General features: G+C 62.4%; 3 protein-coding genes across 22 annotated transcripts in view; 2 read left to right on the top strand and 1 right to left on the bottom strand.

Moving 5' to 3' along the window:
- The window catches only part of DGKZ (diacylglycerol kinase zeta), a 41,180-nt gene extending 32,747 nt beyond the window's left edge, over positions 1–8,433 (top strand). For 7 of the 15 annotated variants that reach the window (XM_036326056.1, XM_036326064.1, XM_036326063.1 and 4 more), the window contains 25 exons: positions 210–281; positions 382–498; positions 606–677; positions 941–1,036; positions 1,294–1,376; positions 1,478–1,538; positions 1,631–1,744; positions 1,836–1,976; positions 2,475–2,553; positions 2,733–2,788; positions 2,923–2,985; positions 3,090–3,163; positions 3,246–3,357; positions 3,730–3,929; positions 4,117–4,217; positions 4,334–4,413; positions 4,507–4,576; positions 4,718–4,758; positions 5,262–5,401; positions 6,187–6,218; positions 6,428–6,471; positions 6,919–7,039; positions 7,129–7,162; positions 7,390–7,507; positions 7,731–8,432. In XM_036326056.1, coding sequence (XP_036181949.1) covers positions 210–281; positions 382–498; positions 606–677; positions 941–1,036; positions 1,294–1,376; positions 1,478–1,538; positions 1,631–1,744; positions 1,836–1,976; positions 2,475–2,553; positions 2,733–2,788; positions 2,923–2,985; positions 3,090–3,163; positions 3,246–3,357; positions 3,730–3,929; positions 4,117–4,217; positions 4,334–4,413; positions 4,507–4,576; positions 4,718–4,758; positions 5,262–5,401; positions 6,187–6,218; positions 6,428–6,471; positions 6,919–7,039; positions 7,129–7,162; positions 7,390–7,507; positions 7,731–7,847 — 2,238 coding nt within the window. In that variant the 3' untranslated portion in view covers positions 7,848–8,432. Of the gene's footprint in view, positions 1–209; positions 282–381; positions 499–605; positions 678–940; positions 1,037–1,293; positions 1,377–1,477; positions 1,539–1,630; positions 1,745–1,835; positions 1,977–2,474; positions 2,554–2,732; positions 2,789–2,922; positions 2,986–3,089; positions 3,164–3,245; positions 3,358–3,729; positions 3,930–4,116; positions 4,218–4,333; positions 4,414–4,506; positions 4,577–4,717; positions 4,759–5,261; positions 5,402–6,186; positions 6,219–6,427; positions 6,472–6,918; positions 7,040–7,128; positions 7,163–7,389; positions 7,508–7,730 lie in introns of all 15 variants that reach the window. The other 8 variants (XM_036326055.1, XM_036326054.1, XM_036326051.1 and 5 more) reach the window with 3 other exon arrangements.
- A 13-nt stretch (positions 8,434–8,446) lies between these two features.
- On the top strand, positions 8,447–11,460 carry MDK (midkine). Of its 6 annotated transcripts, none has more exons than XM_036326070.1 (5): positions 8,447–8,486; positions 9,909–9,985; positions 10,127–10,294; positions 10,410–10,571; positions 11,176–11,460. In XM_036326070.1, exons 2-5 carry the CDS (start codon positions 9,910–9,912, stop codon positions 11,199–11,201), a joined length of 432 nt encoding a protein of 143 aa, XP_036181963.1. In that variant the 5' UTR covers positions 8,447–8,486; position 9,909; the 3' UTR covers positions 11,202–11,460. The 6 variants fall into 6 exon arrangements, with proteins under 6 accessions (XP_036181963.1, XP_036181962.1, XP_036181965.1 ...); XM_036326069.1 differs by lacking the exon at positions 8,447–8,486 and adding an exon at positions 8,616–8,799; XM_036326072.1 differs by lacking the exon at positions 8,447–8,486 and adding an exon at positions 8,840–8,858.
- A 16-nt stretch (positions 11,461–11,476) lies between these two features.
- CHRM4 (cholinergic receptor muscarinic 4) lies at positions 11,477–14,726 on the bottom strand. Its single transcript, XM_036326066.1, has one exon. It carries the CDS (start codon positions 14,140–14,142, stop codon positions 12,709–12,711), a length of 1,434 nt encoding a protein of 477 aa, XP_036181959.1. The 5' UTR covers positions 14,143–14,726; the 3' UTR covers positions 11,477–12,708.
- Between the last annotated feature and the right edge of the window lie 831 nt (positions 14,727–15,557).

Here is a 15,557-nt window from a genome sequence, read left to right as displayed (position 1 = left end):
TCTCAGGTGCATACTCAACACTTCGCAGTAACCTCAGAGCACGGGCCCCTGGCCAAGCCTCCTTGTTCTAAGGGCTTATTTTATAGTTTTTATAATTTTAAAAAAATGTGCTCAATTTCCCTGGGTGGAGAGAGGTTGACAACAGAAGGGGGCCTGGGTCTGCTGCTCCAGGCCTGGCCCCTGGCCCCCCAACCACCTGTCCACCCTAGGGCTTCCAGCAGAAGTTCACCTTCCACAGCAAGGAGATTGTGGCCATCAGTTGCTCCTGGTGCAAGCAAGCAGTGAGTGTGCTCGCCCTGCCCCCGCAGGCCATCCCATGCTGTGCTAGTTTGGGGTCCCAGGGCTCAGCTTGGCCCAGCTCAGCTGTGTTCCCCCCTCTAGTACCACAGCAAGGTATCCTGCTTCATGCTGCAGCAGATCGAGGAGCCGTGCTCCCTGGGGGCCCATGCTGCGGTCGTCATCCCGCCCACCTGGATCCTCCGTGCCCGCAGGCCCCAGGTGAGTCCTGCCTGCACCCTTGACACCCCCCCACACACACACACTTGGGGTCTGCCAGCCACACCAGCTCACCCACCTTGTCACTAATGCCCCTGCTTCCCTTGCAGAACACTCTCAAGGCAAGCAAGAAGAAAAAGAGAGCGTCCTTCAAGCGGAAATCCAGCAAGAAAGGTCCAGAGGTTAGACCTGGGGCCAGGCAGGCGGCTGGAGGGGACAGGAGAGAGGAGCCTGTTTCTTGGAAACTGCCATGGGCTCAGCCTCTGGTGGGTCATTGTGGACTCTGGGGCCCTGAAGAGGTCAGACCTGCGAGTTGCCTCTCTGTGGCCAGGCCCACCATAAGCTCTGACCCAGAGGTGGTACATGGGGGGCACCCAGGGGTCCTGCTGAGCATGGGGTAGGGTCCGCCAGGACTTGAGGGAGCCTTACGGGCTGTGTCTCCCAGGAGGGCCGCTGGAGACCCTTCATCATCAGGCCCACCCCGTCCCCCCTCATGAAGCCCCTGCTGGTGTTTGTGAACCCCAAGAGTGGGGGCAACCAGGTAAGCACAGCCTCCCCGCTCCACAGAGCCTGGGGGGAGGCATGGGGTCAAGATTCCTGCCCCTTCACCCAGAACCCACAGCCGTTCCAGGCTCCATATCAGACCTCTGCCCTTCTCTTTCCCAGGGATCCTGGGGGAAATCTAATCCTGTCTCTCCCCCTTGCCCCTTATTGGGCCTGCTTCCCAGGCCTTCTCCCTAGGCTTCTCCCCACCTCAGCCCAACACCCCTGACCCTCTTGGCTCCTGGTCTCCCACAGGGTGCAAAGATCATCCAGTCTTTCCTCTGGTATCTCAATCCCCGGCAAGTCTTCGACCTGAGCCAGGGAGGGCCCAAGGAGGCGTAAGTATTGGCCAAGGCTCTGTGGGGACAGTGGTGGGGGCTTGCCTGGTGCTCAGGGTCCAGCCCATATGCCTTGACCTGTTCCTGTCACCTCACCCCAGGCTGGAGATGTACCGCAAAGTGCACAACCTGCGGATCCTAGCGTGTGGGGGTGACGGCACGGTGAGTCCTCCTGCTTCTGGCCGGGCCTGGGGCTGGGCCTGGGCCTGGGCCCCGCTGGCCTGACCAGACCTCTTCTGCTCTGCCCCCTCCAGGTCGGCTGGATCCTCTCCACCCTGGACCAACTGCGCTTAAAACCACCACCACCTGTTGCCATCCTGCCCCTGGGCACTGGCAACGACTTGGCCCGCACCCTCAACTGGGGCGGGGTGAGAGCCCATGGGAGGTGGGCCGCCGGGGTGGCCGTGTGCTGGGGAGGCCTGTCCTCAGGAAGGGCTCAGTTTCTGCTTCTCCCACCAGGGCTACACAGATGAGCCTGTGTCCAAGATCCTCTCCCACGTGGAGGAGGGGAACGTGGTGCAGCTGGACCGCTGGGACCTCCGCGCCGAGCCCAACCCTGAGGCGGGGCCTGAGGAGCGTGAAGAGGGTGCCACTGACCGGGTGGGTAGGCCAAGGCGGGCAGTGGGTGTCTGGGATTCCCAGGAGACAGAGCTGGGCCCCTTTCCCATCCCATTGTTCTAGGACTGTGGTCAGTCTCTTCATTTCTTCATCTATACAATGGGAATAATGGTGCTCACCTCACAAGACAGTTGTTATTCGGCCACTTGGCAAATATTTACTAAGTACCTGCTCTCTGCCAGGCACCGTTCTAAGCAGTGAGCAAGACAAAGTCCCCCTTGTGGAGCTCCTGCAGACTGTGGCAGATGGGGAAGGAAAGCTGGGAAGATGCCAGCGGGTGAGGGTGCTCTTGTGTACAGGGCACCCACGGGAGAGTACTGAGGCAGGCAGGTGGCGGGGAGGAGGTTCCGGTGGACCTTGTGACCTGCAGAAAAGGCCTCTGAAAACGTGTGGCTGAGCAAGCACAGTGCCCCTGGCTGGGGCTGGAGCAGGGAGGTATCTGAGGCCTGACCCTCATGCTGGTCCCTTGACCTTTTCCAGCTGCCTCTGGACGTCTTCAACAACTACTTCAGCCTGGGCTTTGATGCCCACGTGACCCTGGAGTTCCATGAGTCTCGAGGTTGGCAGTCTCTTGCTGGGGAGGCAGGGGAGGCAGGGACACCGGAGTGTCCCTGAAAGGGTCAGACCTTTCCCCACCAGTGAAAGGCACCCACGCCCAGCCCTTCCTCTCCACCCCAGCCTGGTAAGCCCAGCAGGCCCAGAATGACTGACTGTCCCCCATTTCTTGTCGCCACCTAGAGGCCAACCCAGAGAAATTCAACAGCCGTTTTCGGAACAAGATGTTCTATGCCGGGGTGAGTCTGGGTCTGCCAGCCCAGCAGCACCCCTCTTCCCATGCCCACCCGTGTCTGCCAGGCCACAGGGCCCCTGCCAGAGGTGGTGAGGGAAGGTCTCTGTCACCAGATGGTGACGCCTCTACCTCCCACAGACAGCCTTCTCCGACTTCCTGATGGGCAGCTCCAAGGACTTGGCCAAGCACATCCGAGTGGTGGTGAGCAGGCCGGGCTGCAGGCAGAGTGGACAGGCCCAGCTGGGAGGGAGGCTGGCTCGGCACCACACGTGTACCCCCAACACCCTCCCTGTTCCTGTCTCCAGTGTGATGGAACTGACCTGACCCCCAAGATTCAGGACCTGAAACCCCAGTGCATTGTTTTCCTGAACATCCCCAGGTGAGGAGGGGCAGGCTCTGTGGCCCTGCTGTCTTCATCCTGCAGGACTGTCCTCTGCAGCCCTCGTGCTCCCTCCCTCCAGGTACTGCGCAGGCACCATGCCCTGGGGCCACCCTGGGGAGCACCATGACTTTGAGCCCCAGCGGCACGATGACGGCTACCTCGAGGTCATCGGCTTCACCATGACGTCCCTGGTGAGTGGGCCAGCACGGGGCCTGGAGCCCCCGTCTGCTTTGTACAGTGCCCAGCACAGCTCCAAGATGGAAGGGAGTGTCGCCAGACTTCCCTTCTCTGCTGGGCACTCACTGTCTCCTCCTCTCTCTGACTTAGAGTAGCTGTCAGCCTCTCTCTGTCTGAGGGGCACTCATCAATCCCCTCTGACTGGACAATCGCTTTATTGCCTCTGTCTGGCTCTTGCCCTTACCTCCCCTTTCTGACTGGGGTCTTACCCTCCCTCCACTCTCTGTTGGGGTCACTCTCTGTTCTCTGGCCAGAGCCTCCCTGGCAGGAGCAGAGCTGGGGACCCCATCATGCTGGCCCCTGACCTGAGCCCTCTGCGCCCACAGGCAGCGCTGCAGGTGGGCGGACATGGTGAGCGGCTGACACAGTGCCGTGAGGTGGTGCTCACCACATCCAAGGCCATCCCGGTGCAGGTGGATGGCGAGCCCTGCAAGCTTACCGCCTCGCGCATTCGCATCGCCCTGCGCAACCAGGCCACCATGGTGCAGAAGGCCAAGCGGCGAAGTGCCACCCCCCTGCACAGCGAGTATGTTCCTTCACAGCCTCCATGTGCCCTGGGCCCAAGGCCAGACTCTGCCCTTCACTGAGCCTTGACTTCCCCAACTGGAAAGTGGTTAATAGTCCCTCTGCCCCAGGGAGGTTGGGAGGAGACCCTTGGCTAGATTCCTGGACAGGGCCCTTGCCAAGTCCCCTCTTATTGCCCCTGCCCTCAGCCAGCAGCCGGTGCCCGAGCAGCTACGGATCCAAGTGAGCAGGGTCAGCATGCACGACTACGACGCCCTGCATTACGATAAGGAGCAGCTCAAGGAAGCCTGTAAGCAGCATGCAGTGCTCGAGGGGTGGGGGGGGTGGGGCAGCTGAAGAGCCAGAGTCCCCTAAGGGAAGGGCAGTGGGATATAGCCGGCTGCTAACAACCTGTCTGTCTTCCAGCCGTGCCACTGGGCACTGTGGTGGTCCCAGGAGACAGTGACCTCGAGCTCTGCCGCGCCCACATCGAGAGGCTCCAGCAGGTGAGGACGGAGGCGGGGCCCAAGCCCGCCCTGTGCTGTTCCCTCCTGCTCCAGGTTCCGTCTTCACCCAGCCCCGGCCTTTCTTCTCACCAGGAGCCCGAAGGTGCTGGAGCCATGTCCCCGACATGCCAAAAACTGTCCCCCAAGTGGTGCTTCCTGGACGGTAAGTGGCCCTGAGGGCTGGCTCCTGGCAGCCCCAGTCCACATCCTGCCTCCTCCCTGGGGGGTCCTGGGTCGGGGCAGCAGAAGACCTGGGCCTGGACATGGGCCCCTGCATCTTCAGCCAGCTCACTGTCTCCCACAGCCACCACTGCCAGCCGCTTCTACAGGATCGACCGGGCCCAGGTGAGCACTCGCCGTCCTGCTCCATCTACAGCCGTCTTCGTGTTCCATAGCATTCAGATCACCCATGTCCATGGACAGGCATGGCCCTGCCCTCCAGGACAGGGTGTGCAGGGATGGTGCCAACAGGGAAAGGGAGCCACTGTACCCAGAAAAGGCGTGCTGTGTGGGTGGGAGGGCCTCAAAGTGCAGGTGCCATCCAGGAAGACACAGAAGAAAAAGCACATCTGACCAGGGGCCAGGTTGCCTGGGAAAAGGTTTACCAGTGGGAAGGGGCTGGTAGGCCCAGTACACAGAGTCAGTGCCTAGGCTTGGGGATGGGAAAGGGGAGGGGTGAATGGAGAGGTGAGGGGCAGCCACTTGCCTGACTGCCTCTTGCCAGCGTTCACGTCCAGAGCAGAGGCTTCTTCAAGTCTGCTAGCCTGCGGCCCTTGCACCCCCACTGGCTGCCCTGGAAGGCTGTGACCCCCAGCCCTGACCCTGGGCCCTGGCCTCACTACCCACAGGAACATCTCAACTATGTGACTGAGATCGCCCAGGACGAGATTTATATCCTGGACCCAGAGCTGCTGGGGGCATCGGCCCGGCCTGACCTCCCAACCCCCACTTCTCCTCTCCCCACCTCCCCCTGCTCACCCACACCCCGGTGAGTCCCGGGCTCCTCCAGTCCCTGGTTTAAGTCCCACCTATAATCCAGCAGCTCCCGAAGCTCTGCCTTCAGCCCCAGCCACTTCCCTGAGTGCAGGCCTCACACTCAGCTAAGCTGCCTTTGTGGCCCCACCCCTCCTCCCACCCTTATGACCCTTCAGCGTCCTGTCGGCTCCCCCACATCTGATCACACCACCCATCTAAGCCCCTGCCTCCAGCTCTCCTGCTCCCAGCCTAGAACCTTTCGGTACCCTGTGGGCATTTCAGGGCACACGGCCTGTGCCTGCCCTCTCCTCTCCATCGCCGCAGGCCGGCCCCACTTGCCTCTCGGTTCTCTGAGGCCTCAAGTCTGCCCGCCTCCGCACTTGCCTTTGCTGCCTCAGACACTTCCTGTTCTTCACGGAGCCACCCCTTCCGTTCACACCTACACCGGGGTGTTTCCTCCCCAGAGAAGTCTTCCTGGGAACCTCATCTGAAGTTGCCGTTCAGTTACACTACCCTGTCCTCCTGTGTTCTTCATAGCACTGCCTGCTCTCAAAGACTTTATTTATTTGTCTACTTTGTCTCCCTGGCTAGAATGTAAGCTCCCTGAGAGCCAGTTCTCCGTCTGCCGTGGTCACTGTGGGTCACTGTGGTATCTCCAGTGCCTAGGGCAGCACTTGACTTGTAGGAGGCACGCAATAAACTGTTGAAAGAATGAAGGGTGCCCCTGCTTGGGGCTGGGAGGGGGACAAGCTGGCCTGTGCGGTAGCTGGGTCATGTCTCATCCCACTCTGTTTGTAGGTCACTGCCAGGGAATGCTGCACCCCCTAAAGGTGAGGCTTCTCCCTGGTCATAAGGATGAGGTGGTGGGAGGTGGGCCCATACACAGCCTGACGCAGACACAACTGCTGAGGTACACATGGTCACATTCACCGTGAGCCCAGCCCTCGGTGCACATGCCCAGCAGCCCCATGCGTATGTTCACCCACCAACACAAGCCCAGGCCTCCAGCCCTGGAGGTAACAGGCAGGTGTTCCTGCAGGTGAAGAGCTGGTTGAGGCTGCCAAGAGGAACGACTTCTGTAAGGTACCAGTGCCCTGGCTCCAGCGTCTTCTCCTCGGCAGCCCCCTCCGGCAGTGGGGAGTGGTGCCTCTGGGTGGGCCAAGAGCTGGCCTGTCCAGGCACAGTCATCTGTCATCGTCTTGCCCTCAGCAGGGTCTCCGTGGTGATTGTCCCCTTCTGCCTTGCCCCTGTCCACCCACAATGTGTCCCTTCCTAAGGGCTTCCTAGCTCAGTCAGCCTGTCCCTGGTGCTCAGAAAGGAGCGAGTATTAGAGGAACCGCGGGCTCCAGGGCCTGGGTCCTCTGGGTGAGATGAGCCCTGACACTCCAGAACGACCTCCAGCAGCCCCTAGGGAGTGATGTGTGTGAGCACGCTAGTGCCAGGCCTGTAGCCTGTGAGTTGGGGGGCGTTTCTGTGGCTGGAAAGGCTGGGCCAGAGGAGCCCCAGCCCTGCTCTGCCTCCTGCCCTCAGCTCCAGGAGCTGCACCAAGCTGGGGGGGACCTCATGCACCGTGATGGTCAGAGTCGCACGCTCCTGCACCACGCAGTCAGCACTGGCAGCAAGGAAGTGGTCCGCTACCTGCTGGACCACGGTAAGCTGTGCCGCTGGGGCCCTGGGCTGGGCCCTGGGGAGGGAAGAGAGGCTGCCAGGCCTCTGACCTGTCCCTCCCCTCTCCGCCAGCCCCCCAAGAGATCCTTGATGCTGTAGAGGAAAAGTGAGTATCTGGCAGTGCAGGACCCTGGTTACCCTGGAAACCGCCCAGTCTTCATCCAACCCCTCATGCTTGGTCTGGTGGGAGCCCATAAACCCTTTCCGGCCAATCTGTCGTCCTCTAGGCCACACCCCCTTATCCTAGGGCCCCAAACTTCCTGCCCTTCCTGATGGCCCTCGGGAGACTGATGGGGGGTGGGGGGGCCTTAGAGGACTGGATGGGGTCCACAGCCAGCCCCTGTCCCCCAGCGGGGAGACCTGTCTGCACCAGGCAGCGGCCCTGGGCCAGCGCACCATCTGCCACTACATCGTGGAAGCAGGGGCCTCGCTCATGAAGACAGACCAGCAGGTGAGCAGATCCACGGGGTGGGCAAGGAGCCCACGAAGGCCCCGACCAACGCTCTCCCAGACTTGGGCCCCGTGAGAGGGAAGCCTCGGGAGGGCAGCCACCTCGGGATTGAAAGCTGTTCCTCAACCTTAAGAAACCTGAGCCAGCTGGGGTGGGGCTGGCCCAGCGCGGCCAGGCCTCCCTCCCCCACCCGCAGCCTGGCCACGGCTCCTCCCTCCTCCAGGGCGACACTCCCCGGCAGCGGGCAGAGAAGGCTCAGGACACGGAGCTGGCCGCCTACCTGGAGAACCGGCAGCACTACCAGATGGTTCAGCGGGAGGACCAGGAGACGGCCGTGTAGCTGGGGCCAGTGCTGAGAGACAGCACGGGCCGGAGCACGGCCCTCCTCACTGCCACATTCCAGCCGGGCAGCCAGGGGAGCCAGGCCCCAGGAAGGAGCCGCGGCTGCGCCCGGAGCGGCCGCCCTGACCGAGGGCTGGACTGAGGAATCGCAGCATCTCACCTACACCCCTGAGCCCAGGGCCGACCTGGAGGCTCACGGGGGAGGAGGAGCCTGGACTGGACTGGACAGGCCGTTGGGGAGCTGGGGCTGGGCCACGCAGGCGGCCCTCGCCCTCAGTGGGGGCCCTCCCTAGTGTGTGGGAGGGGCAGAGGGGGCAGCTCTATCGGGGAGCCTCCTAGCCACCTGGTCCTTACGGGCCCTGCTCTGAGGCGCCTGGGAGCTCAGTCCCCACTCCTGCTCTGACCCCATCTTCCCACCAACCTGGAGCCGCTGCATCTGCCTGCCCGCTGCCCTGCTTGGCACCTGCCCCACTGACCTTCCCCAGTATTTCCTCGAGGACTGTGGTCTGGGGGTTGGGGTGGGGCTCCCATGGTGACTTGTTTACAGCTGGGTGTGACTCAGTAAAGAGATTTTTTTTCCTTTCTGCATTTCTTTTCTTGCGGGAGAAGTCTGGCAGAAGCAGCGGCGTCTGCTGGGGTATCCTCAGAGTGGGGGGATTGGACACCGGGGACCCAGAAACTTCTCTTAGGCGGTGGGCCCCAGGGCCTGCCCCGGACCTGACCTCTGCCGGGCTGCCTAGCTCGGTGGGGCGGAGGGAGGAGCTGAGTTCCGCCCCTTCCCGCTTCCCGCAGGGACGATAACAATGAAAGTGAAAGAGAAGTGAGGCAGGGGCAGGACTGGATTCTTAGGTCGCTCTGCCCCGTGGCCTCGGGCAAGCCCCCTCCCCCAGGCCTCAGTGGCTTCCGCTGATTAGGGGGGTCGGGGAGGTGGTCCCCAGCTCCCAGGGTGGGTATGTGCTGCTGCCGCCGAGGCCGCGTCTGGAACTTCTCAGAACTTGTCAGCTCCCAGGTCTTCCCCAATCCAGGCCTGCGGGTTCCTCCTCCAACTCCCCCCCGCCCCCCAAACCTGCGCTCCGGGAAAGGCAGCGCCACCCCCTCCCGACCCGTGAGCGGCCTCCGGGGCTCCCGTCCCGAGCGCCCCACGGAACCAAGCGCCTCCCTGCCCGCGAGCGAAGCCGTCTGCGGGCTGCCCCGACCGCCTCTCCAGCTGCAAGGGGGGCGCGGGGGGCGCGCAGGCCCGGGGGCGTGGAGCGGGACCCCGACGGGGCAAGCGGCACCAGGGGCGCGGGGAACGGAGCCACACGAGCTGGAACGCGGGCCCAGAGACACCCCGGGTCCGACCTCCGTCCAGGTCCCCCTCGAAGGCTCGGCAGGGAGGCGGGCGTCCTTCGGGGGCGTGGGGCGGCCCCTGGGAGGGGGCGGGGGGCGGGGATAGAGCGCTGGGCCCGGGGCCGGGGACCGGGGGAGCAGGGCCAGGCGCAGGCCTGGGGTCCGGGGACCCTGGGCTCAGAAAGTGGGGGGCCAGGCCTCTGAGGGCGGAGGGCACCGGCGGGCGAACGAGGATGCGGGACGGGCGGCGGGAAGCCCGGTGGAGGCGCCAAGAACGCGGAGCGGGAGCGGAGGCGGGGACGCCGGGGGCGGGGGGGGCGGCGCGGGTTTGTGGGGAGGGGGCGGGCCCTTCCTCGGTGGTGGGGGGAGAACGGGGGAGGGGGCGGGGGCCCATGTGACCGGCTCATACCGGTTCTGGAGACAAAAGGGGCCGCAGCGGCCTGAGCGGGACGGGCCAGCGCAGGAGGGAGCGAGGCTTCGCGGGCAGCCAGCGAGTGAGCGCGCGGGCCGGAGGGGCCGCTGTCGGCCGAGGGCTGGAGGCTGGAGGCTGGGGGGGGGGGGGTCTGAGCTGCGTCCTGGGGGCGCCTCCCGGCTGTACGCGCCGGAGGAGTCGGGCCCTTTGGGCCTGGAAAATGGGGAGGCTGGCGGGGGTCCCAGCGCGCGGCTCCCGAGGGGAAGGGCGGGCGCGTTCCCCTGACCCGTGTCCCCCCCCCACCACCACCACCACCAGGATGCAGCACCGAGGCTTCCTCCTCCTCGCCTTCCTCGCCCTGCTGGCGCTCACCTCCGCGGCGGCCAAAAAGAAAGGTGATGTCAGGCGTGGGGGGCGGAGGAGGCTGGAGACGGGCAGGTGAGGCCGGCCGCCTCGGGCTGGCCTCCTGGGCTCCGAGGCCCGGACCCCTGGAACGGGTGCCCCAGGTCCTGAGCGCTGCTCCCCGTGCGTTTTAGACAAAGTGAAGAAGGGCGGCCCGGGGAGCGAATGCGCCGAGTGGACCTGGGGACCCTGCACCCCCAGCAACAAGGACTGCGGGGCGGGCTTCCGCGAAGGGACCTGCGGGGCCCAGACCCAACGCCTCCGCTGCCGGGTGCCGTGCAACTGGAAGAAGGAGTTCGGAGGTGAGAGGGGCGCGGCGGGGGCCGGGACGGGGCACGGACGGCCCCCCGAAGCCGGGCAGGCCTTGGCGGGAGGCCACGGGCAGCCCCGCTCTGACCCCGGGCGCTCTCCTGCCAGCCGACTGCAAGTACAAGTTTGAGAGCTGGGGGTCCTGCGATGGGAGCTCGGGCACCAAAGCCCGCCAAGGCACCCTGAAGAAGGCGCGGTACAACGCCCAGTGCCAGGAGACCATCCGCGTCACCAAGCCCTGTGCCCCCAAGACCAAAGCCAAGGCCAAAGGTCAGCTGCGGGGGGAGGGGGCTGCCCCCACCTGTGAGGGGCATGGTTAAGCCTGAGGTGTGGGGCCCTGGTGCGTGAGTTCCCCTGTCTGTAGAGAGGCCTTAGGGGGGCATGGACCCCGGTGCTCAGGTGACGTGAATTCCTTCTGGCCCCAGTGAGGGCGGCCACGCTGCTCCGTTGGGGCGTCTGGCTTAGGGTCCAGGGCGCATCCTGGAAGGGCTTTGTCCCCTGTCCAGCCAGTGGGGCATCTGGTCAGCTGTGCCCTTTGAGTGGGGAGGGGCTTCGCTGCTCGTGGGTCCTCTGTCCTTATCTGACCCCTGAGTCCCAGCAGCCCAGAGAGGCCACGGGGCAGAGGTGAGTGGGCCGCCCTCGGATGAGGAGGCGCGGCTGTTGCCCAGGGTGGCGGGGCTGGGACTTGAAGGTGATCTGATCCCCGGTGAAAGTTGAAGTTGGAGAAGGGGAGAGGTCCAGCAGCGTAATGGCTGCCCTGTCCCACCGGCTTTCAGGTCCCCTGACTGAGAACCACTAGGGGGCAGAGTTTCCTTCTCCCCGAGGAGGGATCACCTGAATTCTCCTAACACGGTATTTCTTTCTTGTTTTACAGCCAAGAAAGGGAAGGGAAAGGACTAGAGGCCAGGCCTGAATCCAAAGAGCCCCTGGCCCACGTGCTCCCTCCCCCAGCCCCAGTATAACCCACCAGTGCCTTTTGTGACTCTTCAGCTTTATCAATCATGCCCTGCCCTCCCCCACCCCCCAAGTGCCCACAGTGGGGAGGGACAAGGGATTCTGGCAGCTGGAGCCTCCCCCAAAGGAATTTGGTTCCCATGCCCCTGTTCTTACCCACCATGATGCCATTGCTAAAAAACAAATAAAACTCATTTTCTCCCAATAAAAGCTTTTTTTTTTTTTTTTTAATATATAAAAGCCCCTTCCTGGGGATTTTGCTGTGGTAATTTGTTGGGAGGGGGAGAGTGTGGAGGGAAAGGTGGTTTTTCTTGGGGGCTCGGTGCTCCCTGGAGCTCATAGAAAAAGACCAGTTTTGAAATTTCTTCCAAGGCCCCCCACTGCCCCGAGTCCTCTGAGCCTTTCAGTCCTTGTCCGGGGCCACACCACAGCTGGGGCAGGAACCCGCAAGACTAGGGCTGACACTCCCAGGCAAAGGTCCTTGGGTCCGGCCACTGCCAATCCGGAAGGTTCTATGGGTTAGGAGAGTAAAGATAAGGGTTGCTTGCCAGCCTTAAACCCCGCCTTCACTGGCACTGAAATCTGTGGGTCCATCTCAGAGGAGGGTCAAAGTCCATCTCTTTGTCTCTGGTGACCCAGGCCTCCCTCCCTGCAGAGGCCAAGGGAACACTGCCCACCACAGCCCCACCTTCACTGGGTCACATCCCCCCCTTCACTAGGTGTGACCTGGGATGAGCCTTCTACTTGGGGAGGGGAGGGCTCTTCAGAATCAGATGGACTGTTCCCTGCTCAGGCTGGGACCATGGGAGGCCAGGCCTCAGCTCCTGAGTGAATGGAAGACATGCTGGCCCATCCTGACTGGCCAGGGCTGTGCTGCAGAAGGGGGTGCCCCAGAGCCCACTCTGCCTGGCCTCCAGCCAGCCCACCCATCCAACCAGTACCTGGCTGAGTAGCTGCAGCAAGGAGTGGGGTTTGGGAGAGGGGGCTGAGCCTTCATGCAGGGTGCAAGGGGGCAGAAAGCACCGATTACAACAGAATGGGGAACCCTAGTCCTTCCCGAGTCTCCTTTCCTAAGCTTTGGCCTCTGCTCCTCCCAAGGGGGTCCTGGCTTCTGCTCCCCTCCAGATGTCCATTCTTCCAGCCCCACTGGTTAGTCATAGGGCAGGTGCCCACGGAGGCCAGTGCCCCCAGCTCCCTGAGGCAGGACAAGAGAGATGGGTCAGGCAGTCCTGGTTCAGACCCTTCCTAGGGCTGACCCTCCTCTGAGCAAAGAGCTGGTCTCTCTGAATCCAGCCAGAGCTTCCTGAGCCTCACAGGGTCTGGGACCTCAGTCCTCTTCAGCGACTGTGAACACGAGAGGTGCCTCCAAATCCTGCCCCCACAGCAGCTGAGCCATGTGGTCCCCCAGCACACACATGCGACCGCCAGGACCTCCTATGACGCCCCTGCCTGTCTACCTGGCAGTGCCGATGTTCCGATACTGGCAGAGCAGCAGGTGCCTGAAGGTCTTTTTAAAGGTGGCATTGCAGAGGGCATAGCAGGCAGGGTTGATGGTGCTGTTGACATAGCAGAGCCAGTAGCCAATGGACCACACCGTCTCAGGGACGCAGCTGTCGCAGAAGGTGTTCACCAGGACCATAACGTTGTAGGGCGTCCAGGTGAGAATGAAGGCCAGCAGAATGGCAAAGATGGTCCGCGTCACCTTGCGCTCCCGGGCTGCCATCTGCCGCTTCTTGCGCACCTGGTTGCGGGCGATGCTGGCAAATTTTCGGGCCACGTTGGTCGCTGGACGCATGCCAGCTGGCGTGGCAGGCACAATCTCGATGGCTGTCACACACTCATTGCCTGTCTGCTTCGTCACAATCTGGATCTTGGACCATTTCGAGGCTGGGTTGAGGGCCCGGGGCTGTAGGCGAGGGGTAGGAGTGGCAGGCGTGGTGACCTCTGTGGTGGACAGCTCTGTGGGTGGCTGTTCCTTGGTATTCTGGGTGGCACTGCCTGAGCTGGAGTCGTTGGAAGTGTCCTTGTCGGCCACCGGGCGTGGCGGGGGCGGCAGGACGGGCGGAGGAGCCTCCTCCGGCTTCCCGTTGCGCAGCTCCTCTCGGGCCGCTGCTGGCGGGGCCTTCTTGATGCTCTGCTTCATCAGGGGGCTCTTGAGGAAGGCCAGCGGCTTGGCCTTCTTCTCCTTCGGGCCTTCTGGCCGGTGCTTGTGAACTCGGCTGCGACTGGCCAGGGAGATGTGGATGTACAGCACCGTCATGATGACCACGGGCAGGTAGAAGGCAGCGATGGCCGTGCCGAAGGTCACCGCCGGGTTGGACAGGAACTGGATGAAGCACTGGTTGTCGGGCACTGTCCGCTTGCCCACCACAAACTGCCAGAACAAGATGGCGGGCGCCCAGAGCACAAAGGACAGGACCCAGGCGGCAGCGATCATGAGGCCGGCCATCTTGGTGGTGCGCCGGGCCGGGTAGGTGAGGGGCTTGGTGACGCAGAAGTACCGGTCAAAGCTGATAATGAGAAGGTTCATGACGGAGGCGTTGCTCACCACGTAGTCCAGGGCCAGCCACAGGTCACAGACCACGGCGCCCAGAGGCCAGTAGCCCTTGATGATGTACACGGTGTAGAGGTTCATGGAGAACGCGCCGATGATGAGGTCGGCACACGCCAGGCTGAAGAGGAAGTAGTTGTTGACCGTCTGCAGCTGCCTGTTGACCTTGATGGATAGCATCACCAGGATGTTGCCCACCACAGTCACCAGGCTCAGCGAGCCCGTCACCGTGGCGATGAAGACCATCTCCACTGTCTCGTAGCGGTTATGGGTTGCTGTGACCAGGCGCACAGACTGGTTGCCTGAGCTGCCGTTGACGGGTGTGAAGTTCGCCATTTTGGTTAGCAGTGTCTGGAGGAGGAAAGAGAGAGAGAAAAGGTGAGCTGTCGAAGTGGATTAGAAGGGGAACGTGGGGTAACGAGTCGAGAGGCCAGAGGAACCTCATCCTGCGGAACTTTAGGGAACCCTGTCCCATCACCTCCTCATTCGTGTGTGCATCATTTATTGAGTGAGCACTGGGTGCTGCGGCTACAGAAGTGAGTGAGACACACTCGGCCCCCACTCTCACGGAGCTTACAGTCGGATTAGGAGAGACATACAGTGAGCAACAACAAAGAAATGCTAGAAAGAAAGCAAGGAAGAGTGATAGTGGATCGGGGGACAGACAGGGCTGCGCCTGCTGGCTGATCAGTGACGGCCGGCCTCTCCGAGGAGGTGATGACAAGGAGGCAGCCACATGAGCTTCAGAAAGTGGCCTACTCAAGGGCAATGGCCCTGAGTTATGTGTGAGACAAGGACCGAGGGCCAGTGTGGGTGGGACCCAAGGAAGGAGAGGAGAGGGATGAGTGGTCCCAGATGTCAGCATGTGGGAAATATTCACTCAGTCCTTGGATCATTTATTTTATTTTTTTAAAAATATGTTTTTATTGATTTTAGTGAGAGAGGAAGAGGGAGGGGGAGAGTAACATCCTTTGGCTGCCTCCTGCACACCGCCTACTGGGGACTGAGCAGCAGCCCGGGCTGGGAATCAAACCAGTGACCTCTTGGTGCATGGGGCAACTCTCCACCACTGGAGCCACACCAGCCAGGGCAGCCTTTCGATCGTTTCTTAAGCAAACTACCAGGGGACCTGCTCTCCAATCCCGTAGCAGCTAACATTTACTCTCCACTAAGTGCCAGACACTCTCAATACTTTTTATATAAATATTAACTCATTTCATCCTCACAACAAACCTATGAGGTGATACTGTTATTTTTCACTGCTTATAGTTGAGGAAACCGAGGCACAGAGGTGTTAACCTGACCAAGGTGCCACAGCTCCTTGACATCACGTTGCTGTCCCGGAGCTACGAGTCTGGCTGCGGGAGGCCCAAAGACTCACCAGTGATCCAGCTGGGGGAAGGCCTCCCCTAGGACCCAGGAGGTGGCATGGAGCCGGGAGCCTTGAGGAGGAGGGGAGGGTGCTGTGCAGAGAAGCTCAGGGGAGCACGTTTCTCTCCCAGAGCTCTCACCCTGGCCTAGGGCATGGGGGCGAGGTGCAGGGTAGTTGGAGTCTGTCAGCAACCAGGGGCTGAGACCCTTGAGCCATCAGAAGCCCAAAGGGCCATCACTGAGGAAAGACACACCTGGCTTCCCAGGCAGGCGTCAGGGTCAGCCCCAAGGCCTCTAGGAGGACCCAAAGGGTGACAGTGTCCCAGAGGGAAGAGAGGAGCTGCTGCAGGGGGGCCCGTGGCCTGCCCCTCAGGGCAACC

Source organism: Myotis myotis, unplaced genomic scaffold (assembly GCF_014108235.1).
Source record: "Myotis myotis isolate mMyoMyo1 unplaced genomic scaffold, mMyoMyo1.p scaffold_m19_p_10, whole genome shotgun sequence".
NCBI classification, from domain to species: Eukaryota; Metazoa; Chordata; class Mammalia; order Chiroptera; family Vespertilionidae; genus Myotis; species Myotis myotis.
The sequence above is the reverse complement of the archived record's forward strand: the minus strand, read 5'-3'. Positions and strand labels throughout refer to the sequence as shown.